The 21,222-nt window shown below is 34.6% G+C and overlaps 5 protein-coding genes across 9 annotated transcripts; 3 read left to right on the forward strand and 2 right to left on the reverse strand.

The window, feature by feature from the left end:
• The first annotated feature begins 120 nt into the window (after positions 1-120).
• Positions 121-3,298, forward strand: LOC108735253 (actin-5C). 4 transcript variants are annotated; one of them, XM_018467147.1, is made up of 2 exons: positions 121-223; positions 1,647-3,298. In XM_018467147.1, exon 2 carries the CDS (start codon positions 1,664-1,666, stop codon positions 2,792-2,794), a length of 1,131 nt encoding a protein of 376 aa, XP_018322649.1. In that variant the 5' UTR covers positions 121-223; positions 1,647-1,663; the 3' UTR covers positions 2,795-3,298. The 4 variants fall into 4 exon arrangements, with proteins under 4 accessions (XP_018322649.1, XP_018322658.1, XP_018322631.1 ...); XM_018467156.1 differs by having other exon boundaries at positions 1,652-3,298; XM_018467129.2 differs by lacking the exon at positions 121-223 and adding an exon at positions 904-1,023.
• A 538-nt stretch (positions 3,299-3,836) lies between these two features.
• LOC108735232 (cryptochrome-1) lies at positions 3,837-5,921 on the forward strand. The gene is made up of 5 exons (XM_025981271.1): positions 3,837-4,095; positions 4,159-4,493; positions 4,556-4,976; positions 5,047-5,497; positions 5,542-5,921. Exons 1-5 carry the CDS (start codon positions 3,852-3,854, stop codon positions 5,822-5,824), a joined length of 1,734 nt encoding a protein of 577 aa, XP_025837056.1. The 5' UTR covers positions 3,837-3,851; the 3' UTR covers positions 5,825-5,921.
• Positions 5,893-7,009, reverse strand: LOC108735279 (cytosolic Fe-S cluster assembly factor NUBP2 homolog). Its single transcript, XM_018467183.2, has 5 exons — positions 6,891-7,009; positions 6,746-6,834; positions 6,510-6,691; positions 6,262-6,433; positions 5,893-6,206 (listed from the first exon to the last, which is right to left on the reverse strand). The coding sequence occupies exons 1-5, from the start codon at positions 6,999-7,001 to the stop codon at positions 5,963-5,965; spliced, it is 798 nt and encodes a 265-aa protein (XP_018322685.1). The 5' UTR covers positions 7,002-7,009; the 3' UTR covers positions 5,893-5,962.
• Positions 7,010-7,021: 12 nt separating this feature from the next.
• Positions 7,022-11,218, forward strand: LOC108735238 (intraflagellar transport protein 56). Its single transcript, XM_018467102.1, has 11 exons — positions 7,022-7,102; positions 7,194-7,410; positions 7,465-7,608; positions 7,682-7,850; positions 7,927-8,158; positions 8,233-8,362; positions 8,483-8,629; positions 9,289-9,468; positions 9,537-9,705; positions 9,777-10,129; positions 10,595-11,218. Exons 2-11 carry the CDS (start codon positions 7,408-7,410, stop codon positions 10,733-10,735), a joined length of 1,668 nt encoding a protein of 555 aa, XP_018322604.1. The 5' UTR covers positions 7,022-7,102; positions 7,194-7,407; the 3' UTR covers positions 10,736-11,218.
• A 1,587-nt stretch (positions 11,219-12,805) lies between these two features.
• Positions 12,806-20,646, reverse strand: LOC108736582 (suppressor of cytokine signaling 2-like). Of its 2 annotated transcripts, none has more exons than XM_025981273.1 (2): positions 20,286-20,646; positions 12,806-14,311 (listed from the first exon to the last, which is right to left on the reverse strand). In XM_025981273.1, the coding sequence occupies exon 2, from the start codon at positions 14,276-14,278 to the stop codon at positions 13,466-13,468; it is 813 nt and encodes a 270-aa protein (XP_025837058.1). In that variant the 5' UTR covers positions 14,279-14,311; positions 20,286-20,646; the 3' UTR covers positions 12,806-13,465. The 2 variants fall into 2 exon arrangements, with proteins under 2 accessions (XP_025837058.1, XP_018324553.1); XM_018469051.1 differs by lacking the exon at positions 20,286-20,646 and adding an exon at positions 17,445-17,566.
• Positions 20,647-21,222: the final 576 nt, after the last annotated feature.

Genomic DNA, 21,222 nt, shown 5'->3' on the forward strand with positions numbered 1-21,222 from the left:
GTTCTATATTTTTAGAAAAATAATTGTCAAACAGACACGTCTTCCGCCATAATTTTGGTACCAAAAAAAATTTGGGGAACTTTTAAGCAAGTTTAAGTTTAAAATTTTTATACATCTAACGAAAGTCCATTCTAATCGCCGCTTCCTGCTGTTCGCCAACAACTCGTTCATTCTCGTTTGTTTGTTGATAGCAGTTGTGACGTCTGTCTTTCTTGTTAAAACGGTAAGTTTTCATTTTCATGTAATTATTTTGTATTGATAATATTACTTTATTTTTTATTTAATTAACGCACATACATCAATCAGAAAACCTGTCGTATCTAGAGACGACAGAAGACAATTAATTTTTTTTTAATAAAGAGGTAGAAAATCGTTAAATAGACACGCAAGTGTATATCTATTTAGGGTAACCACAGTCTATTTACTAGGTACCATTAACAGGTTGCTTTTAAAGCAGGTGGTTTTACCAATTTTAACTCGATTGAATTTAAAAATAGTACTACATCGAGAACCGCAGTAAAATGTGAAGACTGATGTAAAGCTGGGTTTACGATAAAGAATGTTCAACATACACTGTAAATTCTCGTATTTACTAAATTTAGTGAAAATTTATTAAAATCGCTGGCCGACCGGCGTCTTAGTAAACGCAACCCCTTTATGGATTTTGTTATCATTCGCGTTTTAATATTGTCTGAACGTAGGTCCATTCTAGGATTTCGATGACGATATGTGTGTCATGGGATGTTCCGGGGTATTCGGGTGAACGGAGGGAGGAAACTTCTACACTCCGCATTGTATTACCATGTATGGTAATGTTGCTCGCGATTGGTTCATGAAGCGTTGATATCGCGCTGCCGTGAACGTAGTGGGGACGATAACCCTACGTTTATTATATATACGGTTTTCCGCCCATCCGTTTTCAGACATTCAGTCCTCTGTGATACACGGTGCAGCACGACCCTTAGCTGTTCCCTAGAAGTTAACTTTTGTATATATTTAACTCGTAGTTTTTTTGTGGTAAAAGTAAGTTTCAATTTTCATTTCGATTATTGTTGTTGTGGCTTTTTAGTGTTTCTTTTTTTTTCTTTTTAATTACGGTCAATATTTTTTAATGGGTGTGGTTTTTCTGATGTGCGTTATATCAGATTAGGTGTATAAGGGGGTGGTTATAACAGTGCCTTTTTACGGATTAATATTGTGAAGAAGTTGCCATTATTTTCAGTACACGTGTGTTTGTTTCCTTCTCAAGGAGCTACGTTTTCATTTTGAAAAAAAAAAAAACCTAACTGTTCGAGCCGTTATCAACGCATTTCGGTTTAAAAACATTAAATAATTCATAATTCTAAACCGGTAGGTACCAGCAACCATTTCCGATTCAGCGCAAGGTAATTTTTTAATGGGAATCGCATTCGAGTTTTTCTTTTGATGTACTCGATATAGCATAGCTCATACAATCTACATCAATTTCTGATACGCACAATAGTTAGTTGTTGGTCGTAGCTATTAGATCCCGAATTTAAACATTCATGTTTTACAAAAGAAAATGGCGGCGGGTGCGGTCTGTTAATTGTGAATTAATTTTCGTATGTTTTTCAACCCACAATATTTACTTATTGATTAGCTATATGATCTTTGTTTTGTTTCAGTACAGTATTAATTCATCATGTGTGACGAAGAAGTTGCCGCATTGGTCGTAGACAATGGATCCGGTATGTGTAAAGCCGGTTTTGCCGGAGACGATGCCCCAAGGGCCGTCTTTCCTTCGATTGTGGGACGTCCTCGTCATCAAGGAGTAATGGTTGGTATGGGTCAAAAAGATTCGTACGTAGGCGACGAAGCTCAAAGCAAGAGAGGTATCCTCACCCTCAAATATCCCATTGAGCATGGTATTGTAACCAACTGGGACGACATGGAGAAGATCTGGCATCATACATTCTACAATGAACTTCGTGTTGCTCCCGAAGAACATCCTGTTCTTCTTACAGAAGCTCCTCTTAATCCTAAGGCTAACCGAGAAAAAATGACCCAAATTATGTTCGAAACCTTCAACACTCCAGCCATGTACGTCGCTATCCAAGCCGTACTATCTTTATATGCATCCGGTCGTACGACTGGTATTGTGCTGGATTCTGGCGATGGTGTTTCACACACAGTACCCATCTATGAAGGTTATGCTTTGCCCCATGCTATACTCCGTCTGGATTTGGCCGGTCGCGACCTAACTGACTACCTCATGAAAATCCTTACTGAAAGAGGATATTCCTTCACCACAACTGCCGAAAGGGAAATCGTGAGGGACATCAAAGAAAAACTTTGCTATGTTGCTTTGGACTTTGAACAAGAAATGGCAACAGCAGCCAGCTCCAGCTCATTGGAAAAGAGTTACGAACTCCCCGACGGTCAGGTCATCACCATCGGCAACGAAAGATTCCGGTGCCCAGAAGCTCTCTTCCAACCTTCCTTCTTGGGCATGGAAGCTGCTGGTATTCACGAAACCACATACAACTCCATCATGAAGTGCGATGTGGATATTCGTAAGGATTTATATGCCAACACTGTGCTTTCTGGAGGTACCACCATGTATCCTGGCATCGCCGATCGTATGCAGAAGGAGATTACAGCTCTCGCTCCATCCACCATGAAAATCAAGATCATTGCACCGCCCGAAAGGAAATATTCCGTATGGATCGGCGGATCCATTTTGGCCTCTCTATCCACCTTCCAGCAAATGTGGATTTCCAAACAGGAATATGACGAATCAGGCCCATCCATTGTCCACAGGAAGTGCTTCTAAGCTCCCTCAATATTTTCTAAGGGTCGTATTTGATCACCGCAACAATCCATTTATCGCATATTAAAAAATATATATTACTTTTTCAATTCCAACTCACGTAAACATTCCAACATAATTCAAGCCGTAACTTAACAGTTCAAGTCGTGGCTTCCGTGTTGTTCCGGTGCCCCGTTATTTTTCTTTTTTCGAACTGCCATTTATTTTTATATTGTCCGCGTTCGTTTCTTTTTTTGTGCGTTTGATGATGTTTAAATATTGTATAAATATGAGGTAGACCAAGATGTATAGTAAGCAGGAAGCGAACTGAAGTAGAGAAAAGGAAAAGAACGAGCGCGAGACAGTGGCACACATGAATAATGATTTAGTTTTTCGCGCACTGCTAGGCCAAAGTATTATTACTACTTTCTTAACATTTAATTTTTGTAATAATGATAATTTATTCCCTGTGTGCAAGACTATTATTACTTTAGGCTATTATTATGGGATAGTAAAAAATGTTACATACTATTTTGTTTTATTTAGTAGTTCTTAAGTTCCAGTTTTTTGATACAAGTCTGAATAAATAAAATATGTAGTTGTAATTGCACCTTTTTTTTTTCACTTCTATTCAGCCTATTTACAGATACATCAAAAAAAGTAAAAGAAAATCGATACTTTCTATCAAAGCGACAGTCAAGTAAAATATTTTTCTGTTTAATTTACATTGACACAAATCGCCTCAACTAAAGCGCAACTAATTTAACATTATATTTCAGATTTGTGTTTACACCTACAGAAAGTGTTAAATGTTTTTTAATATAGAAAGTGTATTTTAAAGAAATCGAAACAGTCACGTTTTATGCCTCGTGTCTCGGTTGCAATCTATAATCACACCTATGATACAGTGCTTAACGCAAATATTGTACTGGTAAGTAATTATTATTCTATTAATTACTTCCAAATGTTACATTTGTTTTGGATCATTTCAACAAGTTATTCGACAACTTTTATTGGGAAATAGTTATTCTTATTCAACTGACACAAGAAAATTTTACAAATTGTAAAATAAATTTCGGCAATGCATTTTATTCAGTACTGTACAGACATATATGTGTTAGCACCGCTAACGGATATACTCGGGAAATTATTTATATCACAAAGTAATACGAAATCAACAATAAAACTCGAAGTGTTTGCAATGCAAGTTTCGATACTATGGTTTAGACATGGTTTAAGACTACATGATAACCCGGCACTACATGCTGCTCTCAAGAAGAAACAGCCCTTCCTGCCAATTTTTATTTTTGACGGAGAAACTGCAGGTAAATACTTTCTGTATGCCAATACTTTAATCAATTGCATCTGTTTCTTAAAATTTAATTTAGGTACTCAATTGATAGGATATAACCGTATGCGCTTTTTATGCGAAGCCCTTTATGATCTTGACAGACAACTGAAACAGCTTGGAGGACGTTTATATTATGCAAAAGGAGCAGTTGTACAAATTTTCACAAAAATATGGCAAGAATTAGGAATAGGTAGATTATGTTTCGAAGAAGATTGCGAACCAATTTGGAGAGCGAGGGACGACTCTGTTAAAATTATGTGCAAAGATTTAGGAATAGAGTGTGTAGAATGCGTCTCGCACACATTGTGGGATCCCAAAAAAATAATCGAAACCAATGGAGGGCAACCCCCGTTAACATATCAAATGTTTTTGGTTAGTAAAGGAAAAAAAATAAAAGTCTGTAGTGCTATTGTAACTATTATTTGATATTCCAGTACACAGTGGACATATTAGGCGATCCACCTCGTCCAAAAGATGAGCCTCGTTGGTCAAGAGTGAAATTCAGTAATCCCTTTCCCCTATTAGAAAAAGTTTTATATTCATTTCAAACCTTGCCCAACCCGGAAGATTTTGGCGTATTTCCGGAAATTACAGAGACTCCCTTAGTTCGATGGATAGGAGGTGAAACACAAGCACTCAAAAAACTTGAAGAAAGGTTGAAATTAGAGGAAAGAGCTTTTAGACAAGGTTATTATCTCCCTAGTCAAAATACGCCAGATCTTTTGGGCCCCCCTGCATCTCAAAGTGCAGCTTTAAGGCACGGTTGTCTTTCTGTCCGAAAATTTTACTGGAGTATACAGGACTTATTTAAAGTCATTCATGGAGACCGTTTACCAACGGTTCATTCAATTACTGGTAATTTATAACATAGCATTTAAAACATATTTCAAATATTAAGTTAAAAGGAGATAATTTTACATCTCAGGTCAGTTGATTTGGCGTGAATATTTTTACACAATGTCGGTGAAAAATCCTAATTACGCAGTGATGAAAGAAAATCCAATATGCCTCGACATAAACTGGATACAATCCACATCAACCGATTACAATATAAGATTAACAAGTTGGAAAGAGGGATTAACTGGATATCCTTTTATAGATGCCATTATGAGGCAACTAAAGGCAGAAGGTTGGATACATCACATGGCCAGGAATATGGTGGCTTGTTTCTTAACACGAGGAGATTTGTGGATCTCATGGGAAGAAGGTTTACAGCATTTTCTTAAATATTTAATTGATGCCGACTGGTCGGTTTGTGCGGGCAATTGGATGTGGGTAAGCAGCAGTGCTTTCGAACAATTATTAGATTGTTCCACGTGTATTTGCCCGATAAATTTTGGAAAGCATTTTGACCCATCGGGAGAATTTATAAAAAGGCAAGTTTATTATATTGTGTATAATTTTTTATAGTATTTTTCAGGTATGTTCCAGAATTAAAAAAATTTCCATCTACATTAATTTATGAACCTTGGAAGGCTTCTCTTGAACAGCAAATTGCTGCTGAATGTATTGTTGGCAAAGATTACCCCAATCGTATTATCAACCACAAAGAAGCAGCAGAAAGAAATAGGTTGGCAATGAAGACGCTTAGGGAAGATTTAACTAAACCACCTACACATTGTTGCCCAAGTAACGAAAACGAAGTACGACAATTTATGTGGCTGCAAGACACATGTCTTAAACACCAGTATGTGTCTATATAGTAAGACAAATCTTATTTTTATGTATGTAAATGGTTTTAAATGACTTGGGGGATATAAGTCGTTCGTTATAAAAATGATTATAGTAGAATATATTTTACGTGTTGTTTCTAAACATATAAGTTATAACTAGTACAATATTTAAACAGGCTGACTGGGTGCAGCAATTGATAATTTATCAATTAATTGTAACAGAATGTCATTGAAAACTTTGGCTGACGTTGAATCAGGTAATTCTATAACACAAGCTTTTCCCAACAAAACCCCAACTGTAGGATCAATTGGTAACGTACCCAGCAGAGGAACTTTGGCCAATTCAGCCAGACATGCTCCTCCGCCTGAGCTAAATATGTTGGAACATTCTGAACATGTTGGACAAACAAACCTTTAAAATAACAGTGTTATAAGCCAGAAGATAAACTAATAAATAAATACCTTACCCACTCATATTTTCTATAATACCTAATATTGGAATACCAGTTTTCTTACAAAATGTTATTTCTTTACGTACATCTTCTATGGCAACCTCCTGAGGTGTTGTTACAATCACTGCACCACTACATTTAACATCCTTTAAATTTTCCATTACTGTTATATGTTCATCAGAGGTTCCTATTTAAATACTGACAAGTATAATTGCTTTTGTTCTTGATATTTTATGAACATTAACATTTGATATGTGCCCTACCTGGTGGTGTGTCTATTACTAAAATATCTAAATCTCCCCAAACTACATCGTTTAGAAATTGTTTAATCATAGCTGTTTTCTTTGGGCCTCGCCAAACTACAGAAGCATTCCTATTATTTAGTAAAAATCCAATCGACATAACAGCCAACTGTTTATCTGGATTTGTATAAACAGGAACCCACCTATTAATTTGTATTATAATTACTACATCTGAGTATAGTTGTTAAGTAACCTACCCCTCAGGACATTGATGAACATCTTTACCTTCAAGTTGTAATAGATAAGGCACACTGGGTCCACATAAATCTATGTCTAGCAGACCAACCTAATTAAATTAATTTTATTTAATAAAATAAAGTAACGGTAAAAGTAAAACCATACCCTATAACCTTTTTCTTTAAAAGTAAGGGCTAACTGTGTACTAACAGTGGATTTTCCAACACCTCCTTTTCCAGAAAGCACTAAAACTACGTGTTTTACCGTTTCAAGCATCGCGAATGATTATGACTTAATTTTACAATTAATAAAAAAGCGATTTGGCGATTAAAAAATGATTCAAAGTAAAATTATGTTGCGTTCATGTCTTATTTTAGGTTATGTCAATTTTACAATTAATAAAAAAGCGATTTGGCGATTAAAAAATGATTTAAAGTAAAATTATGTTGCGTTCATGTCTTATTTTAGGTTATGTCAATTTTGTCTTATTTTTCTTCACATTTTGTAAATGCCTACGTGTGAATATGTCCATTTAACCACGTCAAAACAACTAGAAATTTTAATGATTACACAAATCTGGAATATTGCCATGGAGAAAATACGTACAAACATTCAAGAAAGTCTTTAATAACAAAACAACCACACCTAACATCGTTATTGAAAATTGAAAATTTAACTAATAATGGTATCGTTTATTACTAACCATAAAAAATAGGATTATTAATCCGTTGTTTTTCAGATTTTATCTAGATTAAAACCAGCTCTTGCATCAAACCCTTCAGAAAAATCGACTAACAGAAGTACAGTCACCCCAAAAAACCTATTAAACTTTAAAGAATACTTAATAAAAAGGGATTATGTTGGAGCAATTACATATTTAGAAGTAGTTAAATACAATAACACCACAAAAGTTCCATAAAGCAGACAAGTAAAGAAAGCATTATGTATTATTTTAGATGAAAAAGGACATGGACAAAATAGGCGACATCGAAATGTGGATAGCATATTGTTATTTTCATTTAGGAAATTACAAAAAAGCGCTTAATATTTACGAAGATCTTTTAAAAGCAAATCCTAAAGTAGAAAATTTATTGGTGAACATAGCTTGTTGTTATTTTTACTTGGGTAAATACACAGGGTGTCCTGAAAATGTTATTATCCTATCATGAAATGTTTTCATGTATAATATCTATTTTTGAAGGCATGTACTCAAAGTCGAAAAAAACTTTAGACGAAGTTCCTCTGAATTCTCTAAAAACAAGATTAAACTTTCACCTATCCCATAAGCTAAACGACGAAAATGCCCTAATGGAATATCACGAACAATTAGAAGACGTAGTCGAAGACCAGTTAAGTTTGGCATCGATTCATTATATGAGAGCGCATTATCAGGAGGCAATAAATATTTACAAAAAACTATTACAAAGAAATAGGTAGGTAATAAATAAATACTAATGTGTCTATATGCATTATTATAAACTAACATATTTAATCCTAATGAATTTAGGAGCAATTGGGCTTTAAATGTTTACATGGCCCTTTGTTACTATAAACTGGATTATTACGACGCGTCTCAAGAAGCTTTAACAATTTATCTAAATCAACATTCAGATTCACTTATAGCCACCAACTTAAAAGTAAGTTTGTCGTAGATATTAAGTTTCAACAGAATACATTATGTGCATGTACTTATGTGTCATCTAGGTATAAATAATAAATAACGAATTAGCTAATTAATTGTATTGTTTTGTGTTCAGGCTTGTAACCACTTTCGATTATATAGCTTAAATGATGCCGAAACCGAGATACGAAGTTTAACAGAGATCAGTAGCCATGACAGTTTTGGCCACGATCTAGTACAGCATAATTTAGTTGTTTTTCGAAATGGAGAGGATGCTTTACAAGTACGTACTATAATATTTTAAAAGATTATCCAAACTGTTTTACATTTATACCATACCTATTTATAAACACATATAATGAAACAACAAACATCAGCAATTAGGTCAGTGCGGTTATAGAATCCATGTTCGAAGTCGTCATCAGATAAACGTTATAAGAAAACACTTACATCTTTTACGTGCAGATGAACATGTTCGTATATTTCAAACTGCTCAAAGGAACCAATGGTTTCACTGCACACATTACATTTTTTCAAAATATCTTCTGAAGAGCAAACCATACTTTCGGCGACGCGTTCGCGCTATCAAACAGTGGGACCATTACTGGGACTTTTACTGAACGCGATGCGTCACTTCACGGCAACAGCGCGAAGTAAAAGTTCCTAGCGTGGTTTAAATGTTGGCGCGCGAACTTGTAGTACCTACTTATGATTACGATATTTTCGTTTTTATTAATATTTACTATATCTTTGTTCAATTTGGTTTCGTGCCTACCACATAAGGGAGAGTTGGTTTTTGTTTTGTCGAAACTGCCTACGGCGCGCTGATGAGATCCAACAAGGACGAAATCTTGATCCACGCCTTACAATTTTGACAAAACGCCTGACTACCACGATCTTTTTTGTTTATAGAAAGCATATAAAAATTTTGTTTGTATTTAGATATTTCCTTCTTTGGTTGATATCGTACCAGAGGCTAGATTAAACTTGGCTATTTATTATTTAAAACAAAATAATAGCAAAGAAGCTTACGAGCTTATTAAAAATTTGGAACCCGCAGTACCTCAAGAATACATTCTTAAAGGGGTAGTTAATGCTGTTCTAGGACAAGAACTTAATTCCGTAAGTCAAAAACTAAGCGATATTGCTTACATCTATAACATCAAAATTATTGAAAACCTACTTAACAGATTGAACATATAAAAACGTCCGAAGAATATTTTCATATGATCGGAAATTCAGAAAGCGAAAAAGATACAATTCCTGGAAGACAATGCATGGCTTCAGCACATTTCCTTTCGGGACAATTTGACGAAGTTTTATTATACCTGACGTCCATTAAAAGTTACTTTCATTCAGGTAAAATTTTACTACATACATATACGCAACTGTTATTGTTTAGTATGGAATTTTCTTATGTACCCATACAGATGACGTATTTAATTTTAATTATGCACAAGCAAAATGCTCAAAAAAACAATATCGCGAAGCGGAAGAGATTCTACTTCTGATAAAAGATTTGAATATAAAAAACGATCAAGTTTACAATTTCCACTTGGCAAGATGTTATATTATGAACAAGAAACCGAGACTCGCCTGGGAGTTGTACTTGAAAATGGAAAGCAGCCCCGAAAGTTTCAATCTATTACTTCTCATCGCAAACGATTGCTACAGAATGGGAGAGTTCTGGTATGCAACTAAGGCGTTCGATATGTTAGACCGGTTGGAACCTGTACCCGAATTCTGGGAAGGAAAAAGGGGCGCTATAGTTGGAGTTTTTCAAGTAAGCCTCAAAATCTATAATTTATTCTTTTCACAAAGGGTGGTACATACCTAAACAACAATGGTGGTATGACAAAAAAAAATTATTTACCATAGAGGCTTATTGAAAGATTAGTAAAAATCGTGTGCAAATTTCTATTAAAATGACTGAACAATAACAAAAAGACTCCGTTTTATTAGCTTGAGCTTAAAAAATATATATTATAGGTGCTTGTTTGTTTGAAATAGAAAAAAACAGCCTATTGTTAATTTCTCGTAATTCTAAAAATATGCAGGCATACATCTAATCCTAAATATAAATATATGTACCTAGCTGCTAACTATAGGAAGCTACACGATTTCTACGAATTGTGCCTCTGAAATAGGTACCTACCTTTTAGAACATTTTGAGTGGGCAATTACAAGGGAGGAATTACTAATTTATTTATATGTGTATAAAAAGGTTAATGTAGATATATTTGTACAGGGTGTTATAGCTCAAAAATTCTCTGTGGATTTATTGGGAGATGTCCTTCAATTATTACGAAATAGTGTTTCGTCTCAAGCTGAACATATTGCCAAAGTTATAAGGAAATGGGCTAAAGATAAACGATTAACCATTATTTAAATTACCTATACGCATGTGTTTGTATAAATAGGTATTTAAATAAATAACTGAATTTGCAAGTTTTACTTTGTTGAAAAAGCACACTGCATTCAAGCAGATAAAACTGTAGTGCATAAACATTGTACCAATAGGTATGTTCTACTATTGTGTTTGCTAAGGAGACATTTTCACTAGCAAATTAAAACTATACAGTAATTACGATAGTTAACGTCATGTCATCCAAAAACAAACCAATTACTCTTTAAGAAGAGCACACTGTTTGATATACACACGTAAATTTCATGTATATTTTGAAAAAACTAAGATTTTGTAACTATGCCAATGTCTCACACGTGCTTTTAGGTTATGTTCATTGCCAAATTAGAGTGATAAGTACTGACACAAGAATCATTAGGGAGTATGACCAATTATGAAATAATGCAACAATACATTACTTAAAGTTAAGTTAGCTAATAAATTATGCGTATGCAATAAATAATCATAATTTCTAAATTCACTTACTAGCCATTGTAGCCGGGCATCAACTTCAAGTAGGCAGGTATTGTTCTTCAAGTGTTCATTAATACAAAACAAGTAAGTAATTTGACGAACTAATTAACACACCACCATGTCCAAATTCGTTAACACAACTATACATATGTATAACGGTATTATGATCACTATGATAACTAATACTTTACTCGATTAACCAGCGGCCAAGCCAAGACTAAAGATTATAGTTTTAAACAATGAAGAGATCCATAGAGTAATTAATAGAGGTACACATAGAGTATTTCGGGAATAGTCAGTAATTGGTACCAACTTACTATACGAGATCCGTTCGCAAAAAAAAATGACAAAAGTTAAAAAGTACGTTTAATCATCATCATCATCATCATCATAAGGTTAAAGAGTAATCGAGTAAAGTATTAGTACGTTTAAATTTTTTAAAAAATATGTAACAAATAAAATCTACATATTATTGTAATACATAGTTATTATTATGCACTCTTTACAGGGTATAAGTTTTGTGAACGGTGTTTAAAATAATAGACAGACTAAAAAAATATATATGTTTATTTCAGACAATTTAAATATTACTTATATGCATAGGCGCATTTGACTACAGTCTCTTTCACAAAGATTATTAATATCAGAGTACAATGTTGCAGAATAAATAGTTGTAAGTATGTAATACCATAATAATTTATACACTTAAAAAGCTAGATGATAGTAAATGGAATTTTGACAAATGCAGAAACTTAAATTTAATGACTTTTATACATGTATGAATGTATAAATCAGCAAACGTCAATAATGGCATTCGTGGACACACACTATTATTAACACACACGTATGTAAATTAAAATAAATAATTCACAGATTCGATTATGAGGCACATAAATTAAAGCTACATCATGTAATGTAATGCATATTTTCAATCAAAAGGCCGGAATGATAGCAACGATATTTGCCACTTTCCATAATTGCTTTTATGTTTTAATTATGTAAATATTATAACACAAATAGGGTGATTCCGTAACTGATAGAAAAAATATGATTATGCAATCATACAATACTACTACGGATTTAAAATTTAATATAGGTACACTTATATGTATTCGACAAATCCCATTTCTTTTAATTTTACGTACTCATTTATCTCTATTATAGAGGATTTTAACTTTAACTTTATAAAAGTTTTTCGCCACAAATAGGTATCTACAATAATTTTTGCCGCTTAAAACCGAAATAGCACATATAAATTAGTACCCTAACAGAAAAGCAGCAATTTAACTGGACGATTTTTTTAATTTTTAATTTGGCAATTAAAATGGGCACTTTGAAGGTATTTGCCTCTTACATAAATAGATAAATACTAATGTTATTCTTTTGTAACGTTTCTGTGTTGTGCAGCTTTAATTTAAAATAATTTAATAAATATTCNTGGGAATTAATTTCGAAATGATGGTTTTCGCCTCCTACTAAAATTCAAGGAAACCTGTGCGCCGCTAAATAATGACCCAAGACTCAGTTCTCGGTAAAAATCGTTTTAAATGAGTTCCAAGTATACAAAAGCATCTTTACGGTTTCTGTGTTGTGCAGCTTTAATTTAAAATAATTTAATAAATATTCGGAATAACAAATAATCTCACATTATTCTAAACAATTGACAAACAAATCATTAAACTAAATTATTTTGCCAATAAAATGAATCAGAACAAAATAAGACGGAAATATAAGAACAGAAGATATAACTAACGTCTTTTCATATCGAGTAGGTACCTATCTCTTTCCTACACACACACAGGCACGCACGCACACACACAATCTCTTTCTCTAGCGGTCGTTTATACATTTATTACGTCACGTCGCGAGGGAAAACGTGGTCCTGGGGTAACTTAACAAAATGTGGCAATCGGGAGGGGGCTCGTGGTAACAAGTTTATATAGAATCAACCACTAACAAAATAGCAATTATACTGTGACGTGACAAGCGGGGAAGGGGACATATAATTTGCGTAACAAAGTAGGACAACCTATCTTAATATATGAACGACCCCTAATTCGTGTGTTGTTGGAAGAGGACGGAAGGACGAGCTTAGTTACATCTTCTGGACGAGGCAAATAGAACATTTTGATTAAAAACTACCTTGTCAATAGTAGACGCAATACTTTCTGGTGTTCCTCACGTCGAGACTGGTATGTAAAGGTACCAGTCCCTGCTTTGGTGGTGGTGTGAACATGGCGGCTAAAGCGAATGCGGATATTCAGCCAAATACTTGATGAGTAACGGGGGTAGTTCTAGTTGAGTATAGGGGGGAGGCAATAGGTGAAGTCGCGGACGCGTCGAACCTTCAAGCGTCGCATGAACCGCCAACCGCGACAAATGTTTCAAACTCGAAGATCCGTTATCTTTCCTCAACGGTTTCACTAACAAAATCGCACTGTACCATTTGCCATCTGGATCGACCCACACGTGAGCGCTGCCCTTCGCATTTCGACTTTCTCTCACGTAATGCTGCACTAGATCAATAACACTAGAAAACATGGGCATGGCTGCCTGGAGATGGTTCTGTGCGTCGAGACGAAAATATCCGTTTATGTAATGTATTCTTACCGACGTCGGGCCTCTTTCCGTTTGAACACTTAACGAAAATAAAAATCGGGGATCGGAACTCTCGCGGACTAAAAATGTTCCCAATGGTTTGTCCTGGAGCATGTCGTGACTTTGCTGGTATGAGATTCCTTCGAAGTACCAGCCCGATTGTCGCAGGACATGAACAGTATTCGACAGACGGTCCAGTTCCGATTCTGGTCTTGACTCTTGCGGCGGTAAGGTTGGCTGGAAGAGGGTGTTGAATGGAGGCATCACGAACGTCAGAGGTGCACTCGGGGACACCTGAGGAGACGTACAACTGTTTGTGGTGTTGGCGGCAACGGTCGAGACCAGACCCCCCCCGCTCAATCCGTGTATGGAACGACGAACATTGCAACAGGGAGTTGGAGGACAGCACACGAACTGGTGCTGACATTTTGGGCACACGGTTCTACAGCCTAGCATTGCAGGAGAATGCCATCCCCAAAGTTCCTCAGCCTATAACAACACAACATTCGCAATATAGAAATCTAAAACAAAATAAAATATACAATTTCATAACTAAGTCGAGGGGAGGAGCTGTTTGGACCCTCGAATTCGTATTACTAATTTACCTAACTAGCTATTAATTTCTGCTTTTTGACCCATTATAAAAAATTCCCTTCCAAACACCGGCAATAACAAGCCGGTTGTGAATTAATCTATTAATTTCCAAAGCGTTGCTTCAGCAGACCAATTCTCGTAAATTGCTTCTATATATGTATAATGTATACACGTACGCATCTAATGGATGTACGTATGAACACAAATATAAATAACAGCCATTTAACAAAAAAAAAATAATTGCGGATGCATCAATTATAAGATCGAGGCTAATAATCGTCAGCCGAGCGTTAATTTTTCCGTTTGAAATTCCACGAAAATTCGGCCTCCAGGTCAATCTTGGCGTCCTTGGAGGCTCTTAACCTCCCGGTCGTAGGCGCTTTAATATTATACCGTGTGTACCAAGAAATCGGTGGGCGAGGCATCGAAGAGGATTTTTGAATAGAAAATGTAGATGGGGGGCATGTAGTTAATAATCAAAATAGTTATTCGAACGAAATTCCTTCCGAGAATGTGATAGATGAATAGTTGGCCTAGGACTAGGAAGTCGCACACACAAATGTACGTACACGCAAGACGAACCTAACTGCAACTTACTCTTGTTATTACGTTTTATCATTTTTCTGTATTGTTATATATATTACGAACACACTAGTAATGAATTGAATTGAGAACTGTACCTAGTGGTGACTGGGCAGGTGCTGAGTCGGAAGAAAGCCTAAGAACTACAGTATATGGAGACTGTTTTTATTGTTCATAAAATAGGATACAAAAGAATTTTTTAAAATGAATTATCACAAGTCTACCTACCTAATTATAGAATTTTGATTGATATATTTAGAGGAATGCTTCATTTTCTCATATTTCTCGTAATTCATGTCTGTATTTTACAGAATTAGAAATAACTACACATATACATGTGTGCCTACGTATAATATCTAAATACACAGCACAATCGATACTTATTACACTTTTACAAATCTTTAACACGAAGAAATGGAATTTGGAAGTTATTTAAAAGTCATTCAGTAGGTGACTAAGACTACATATTTATTGCCTTGGGAATTAATTTCGAAATGATGGTTTTCGCCTCCTACTAAAATTCAAGGAAACCTGTGCGCCGCTAAATAATGACCCAAGACTCAGTTCTCGGTAAAAATCGTTTTAAATGAGTTCCAAGTATACAAAAGCATCTTTACGGGCAAAGATTGTTTCCACTCCGTGCCTTGTTTCAAGCATCATCGAGAAATATATGTAAATGCTTACAAGTGATTATTGGGAACCCACATGAAAGCGTGGTTTAATTAATGTTGGTGAATTTAGGTTGCATATTTATTAATAATAGGTATTTATTAATCTACGTATAATAGCATGCAGTGCAACCTTATCGTGGTTAAAATTTTAACAACCAGGTCTTGCGAACAAAGTAGTCAGTTCCCAACGACGATAAAAATGATGTTTAATATCAGGAAATACCAGATAAATAAGAATTATAAACACGCAATTATAGAAACAAATTAAGTAATATATGGTTAAGAATGATGTTAACCTCTATTTGCCATTATTTTTTAATTACATACATAAAATTACATTTTCCACTGAAATGACTGAAAGCGGAAATCACGTACAAGATTAGTGCCAATTGGTGCGGAATTTATCCAAATGCGATCATGATTAGGTTGTCGACGTCGTTCATCACATATTCGTATCATCTCCAAACCATCATCACATCAGCAATCAACAGTATTTTTATTGTCAACGAGTTCGACTTAATTCGCTTTTCAATCAAGATAAATTTTCGCGGAATTCGAAACGCTGTTATTTTCTTCATTCGTGGAAAGGAAAAGTTATGGACACAACTATTAATTGGGATAATTGTTAGCGAATAACGGACTAGAACGACCAGATTATATCTATAAAATGGTGGAAGGGACTCCTACGTACGATGTATATAAAAATTTGTTTTAAATAGGTAACTATTACGTTTTTACTTTTCTGTAAAAGTTCACTTACTAGCTGTTTACATAAAAATAAAGATTAAGTACTTGGAAAAAATATAGCCGCAAATTCTGATAATGTTTATTGGAAAAAAGTAATTTTAACGTCGCTATCATAAAAATGTAAAAATGTGGAAACAAAACTTGATTAAGGGAATGTGAAAACGAAAGAATAATATAGACTAAATTAGTAACAGTTTAGTTTCTCGTAAATACTGACCAAAAAGAACACAATTCGATTAAATTAATGGGTAATGAACGTGCCAAGGTAAACACACACAGATAAATAGGTATATTTACGTGCGCTATTGACCCAAAAAATTCTATATATTATTAATTACCTATCGCACCTACACATGTATATTATTATCATACCATGAACTACTCGTAGTAGATAATTAAATTGCTCAACACTTTTCAAAACGGTTCCGTATTTGATTTTTTTATAAAATAAACAACTGATAATTTTTTTGGTACTTTCTTTGGAAAATAATTATTGATAGCTAAGTAGGTACGAGGTAGTTGTTTTTCATTCTAGTACTGGAGGTGAATGCGTGCTGATATTAGTAGAGTATTGTAGGTAGGTATAAAATCCTATTTCGAGGTACCTGTACTTTTATTCAAGTAAAAATTAAGTGGCCCCGCGCTTCCTTTGAAAGAAATCTTGCTTTACCTTTCCCATTATAAAGTAAAGGTAAGGCAAAACGTTCACCGAGCATAGAAATTACATAAATATATTTGTCGACATTTTCGTTGCCGTCCTAATCTCCCAAAATCCTTCGCAACAACCCTCAAAAGCTTTGAACTATATTTATAAGACTTAATATGTATAGGTATTTCACTTTATTATTCATATGAAAAGATAGCTCAAGGTAATTGTACGAATTTACCTACACTAAAATGTTAAAAATCATTAAACGACTAAAGCGTAATTGAAAGTGATCCTATCCGTTATTAGTAATGGTTGGTTCATGAATAATAACGAGATGTTTTTATTTGAAATTTCTGGAAATGAAAGAAATTAACTTTACCTTTCTTATGATCGCGGTCATTTTTTCCTTGACGACGTCAATTTGCAAGCGCCGCAGAACAATTCACTTCTAAATCGAAATTGACAATGATGAACTGCACAAATATCACGAGCATTGGGCTACAGTGTGATACGATCATATATAAACCTGTAGTAAGTAGATAGAATAGCTACCTATGCGCAGAAAAATTCTCGGTAAGGGAACTTACGATTAATTTAGATCAGTCTGTTATCATCTGATAAGCAGGTTTTGCCTTCCCAGAAAACTGAACATAATGAGTTGTTCTCGGAGACGAATGTGTAAATCGACTGTTAACGCATTACAGGTAAAACTAGTAATTTATTATAGCTACTATTGCATGTTTGTGTTAGTGACTAGGTAAAATAAAACACTACCTACTGCTATAGTCTAATAACAGTGTAAATACAACTATGTACTACCTGCAGCTATTGTACATAGGTAAGTATGTAGGTATAGGTACTAGCAAAATTTGTAGATAATTTTCACCGACATGATAAACATTCGAAGAATCGATAACAAAAAAATGTATTTTTAATTACATTCATACATAGGTGTACTCAAGTGTTTAATTCCCGCAAATGATCAATTACTGACCTTCACGAATTTTTCAGTTACAGTTTATTTGTCGACACCATCTGAATAAATTTGGATTGATTAAACTTTTTCTGAATCGAGATATTTCTACGTAAAGGAATATTGTTAGATATTAACTTAATAATAAACAATTCCTCGAATACAACTATTTAAACTTCCTTATTGACGCACTTCCTATTAATATAACCGCTTCTACGTAAACTCGCACTTTAACACTAAACTCATCATTAATGACAAATATGTATTAAGAAAAGACAATATCCTTATCTTGTCTTGTCTCTAGATTATAGACAAAAACGGAAATGTTAGCGCTTCTCTTTTACATTCAACATCATCAACAGAATATCGCTGTGTTTGGTTCTCAACTCGCCGCTAGTGTAGATACATATACACTACTGGCGAGTTGAGAACCGAGCATATGAATGTTCTATTATACTTGTGGTAGCATCTAATTATTATCAAAGGGAAGCATCATCATTTGGAAAATACAACTTGGTGTAGGAAAATTCGTACAAGTACCTTCAACTATTTTTTCATGTAATATGTACCTATACATATAAAAATGTATTAGATATTAAGTCCAATAAATGAAATCCAGAGCTTTTGTTCATTCATTCAATTGTTTGTGTTAAAAATCGATCAATCGCTAGTTTAAAATAGCTAATGACGCCGCCGTTAGCGTGACCAACCAATAACGTTGCAACTTTCCAAAAATTTCCTTCCTATTTATACAAGTGCTAGAATTTAAAGCAAAGTGACTCTTATTTGGGGTTGTTTGACCTAAAAATCGATACTACTGCCGTCTTTGTTCGGTCTCTACTCATGCGCCTAACACTGTGAATTTCTTTTGCGGGTGCCTACCCTATGCATATTTAATGGATATCTCTCTATAATTATAGCTATCATCAACGAACACACCTCCTCCCATAAAATTTGTATGTATCTATCATTAATTGCAAGGTCAAGAAACTTGAGGAATAAATCCTCCGGATAATACTATCTTTCAAGGGACGAGGTTAGACGGTTATTAATTTCTGTTTCAATGCAATTAAAAACACTTGGATATTATGCGTAGGTACCAACACATATACATATAATGTTAAGTAACTACCTACATATAAATGTAGATTGAAATACACATGCAACTAATGATATTTATTCATAAATATTCATTAGTGGTTAAAACACGTGACAGGAATTACGGTGACGTTGAAATCAACCGGTAGCGATACTATAAATGGTAAAAACGCCGCTTTCATAATCCGGAAGCATATTCCCGAAACGTATCCGGGTAGACATTACACATATAGTTAGGTACCTAAACTTATACCGAATTTAACAAGTTGATAATAACCCAACTAGGTGATTGTAACATGGAAAAAAGCACTTGACGGTGCAATTCAACGATTGAGAACAAGGTTAACATCAACAGGATCAGAAATAGGCAAAGCCCTCACCGAAAGAGCTCCAAAGCCTAAGCCCAAAGCTATTACTTAAACTTTAATTAAAGTGCAATTTGTACATGAGAGGCTTTCAATCCTTGATTCCCCAATTGCATTTTAAGATTCGAGTTACCAATTTGGTAGATAATTCAAGAGCAGTTTGTCCTCCGGGTTACAAATTAAAAAGCATTTTTACAAAGTAAATAATTCGTTTACCAAACCCCATCTATTTGTCTGTAAGGGACTTGTATTACAATGCTTCTACGCCCTGAAACAACTGGAAGTACTAAAATTCTACCCAACTCTGACCAGAATACTGGATAAACAAAAAGTCCCATAAAGCTGCCCCAAAAATTTCCAATGTAGGTAACATTACAATATTGACTTGAAAATTGTATGCGAAATAGAATATTTGTATCTAGTTAAAATGTAAATAAAAATATTCTTAATCATAAAATATTTTAGATTAAGTACATCTACAATTTCCATCCGTTAATTTAACAGAAAGGTACCTAAGTGTGTTACCATTCTAAAATAGGTATATCTAGGTAGAATAGATTAGAGGCCAAGCATGAAGTAGTAGTTACGACATAATCTACCATTAAATTTCACTTGAATTAACCTCAATTTACGCCTTCATTCATCAACCTTTCTAAAAATAACTGCATGTAAACTACATACATATATGTCTTTCATACGGAGGTATACATGTGTACCTAGTTGCATACCTAATACGCGTACTAGAGTAAAATAGAAAATACTACAATTTCTTCTCTGGTCCTACCTAATCTTAAGGTTTCCTTTACAAGGTGCGTTCCATTATACTCAACATCCATCTAGTAAAAAAAAGAATAAAAACTGAACTATGAACACTGAATAATAACACACTCAAAATATCCTAGTCAACTTTTAAGTAAACGTTAACTATATTTTAATTCACTGTTACTAATCGTAAGCATTGCTAGTGCATAGTTTTTGCGCTTACGGCTGCGCTACACACACAGTTTCGTCCGACTAAGATACAAGACTGGTATGTCTTTCTTACTTTAAATGTTAAGCGCGAACACACGTTACCCCTGTGTTCGTCCCCAACTGACGAAAACAGTTGTTTCGCTTTGCTACTAGAAGCGAGCAAGCGAAGGCAAAAAGATCGGCCATTTACGCTTGATGCTCGGCTACAGCTGTAGAGAGGGACATTTGAACAAGAATACCTTGCATTTAAAGGATGTCGACAGAGATGGAGCGTATTTGAGTCTTCTGAGAAGTACGAGAACGTGATTTCACTTCACGCTAAGTAGATCTCAGGTGGAGGGGATGTGTCGTGTTCAGTATTTCAGGGAATCTCCACTTCTTGGAAGACGGAACGTAATATAAAATTTATTTACATCGACGCATATGCATATGTATGTGTATGTAGAACTTACATGCATATACGTATGTGTATACTTAATACCTGAACACAGAAGTCTCACAAAGCTCTCTCCAACACATTTGGAAACGTTCGTGGAACTCTAAATGTAGTGACGGAAGACTTTCTGAACGCTTGGTCAAACTATAATAGTACATACATGTGTTCGTATAAGGTATATATATATATATATTATGGTTAGTAAGTATCTTTATCTCTCTTTAAAAACAATCTGAATCTATTGTTAATCTTTTCCAAATCCAATTGGTATTTGTGGAAGTACTTTATTAAGTGGTCTAACTAGAGAAGAACC

The sequence above is a fragment of the Agrilus planipennis genome, unplaced genomic scaffold (assembly GCF_000699045.2).
Source record: "Agrilus planipennis isolate EAB-ADULT unplaced genomic scaffold, Apla_2.0 scaffold5, whole genome shotgun sequence".
NCBI lineage: Eukaryota > Metazoa > Arthropoda > Insecta > Coleoptera > Buprestidae > Agrilus > Agrilus planipennis.

Bases quoted from the DNA above. Each gene is read 5' to 3' on its own strand.
- LOC108735253 (XM_018467147.1), top strand. From the start codon at position 1,664: ATGTGTGACGAAGAAGTTGCCGCATTGGTCGTAGACAATGGATCCGGT.
- LOC108735232 (XM_025981271.1), top strand. From the start codon at position 3,852: ATGCATTTTATTCAGTACTGTACAGACATATATGTGTTAGCACCGCTA. The intron at 4,096-4,158 runs GTAAATACTTTC...AATTTAATTTAG, and splicing joins TTTTGACGGAGAAACTGCAG to GTACTCAATTGATAGGATAT. The intron at 4,977-5,046 runs GTAATTTATAAC...TTTACATCTCAG, and splicing joins AACGGTTCATTCAATTACTG to GTCAGTTGATTTGGCGTGAA.
- LOC108735279 (XM_018467183.2), bottom strand. From the start codon at position 7,001: ATGCTTGAAACGGTAAAACACGTAGTTTTAGTGCTTTCTGGAAAAGGA. The intron at 6,692-6,745 runs GTAGGTTACTTA...ACAAATTAATAG, and splicing joins GTTCATCAATGTCCTGAGGG to GTGGGTTCCTGTTTATACAA. The intron at 6,434-6,509 runs GTAGGGCACATA...GTATTTAAATAG, and splicing joins AGTAATAGACACACCACCAG to GAACCTCTGATGAACATATA.
- LOC108735238 (XM_018467102.1), top strand. The intron at 7,609-7,681 runs GTAGTTAAATAC...GTATTATTTTAG, and splicing joins GAGCAATTACATATTTAGAA to ATGAAAAAGGACATGGACAA. The intron at 7,851-7,926 runs GTAAATACACAG...CTATTTTTGAAG, and splicing joins TTGTTGTTATTTTTACTTGG to GCATGTACTCAAAGTCGAAA.
- LOC108736582 (XM_018469051.1), bottom strand. From the start codon at position 17,465: ATGACCGCGATCATAAGAAAG. The intron at 14,312-17,444 runs GTAAAGTTAATT...GTGTTGTTATAG, and splicing joins TGACCGCGATCATAAGAAAG to GCTGAGGAACTTTGGGGATG.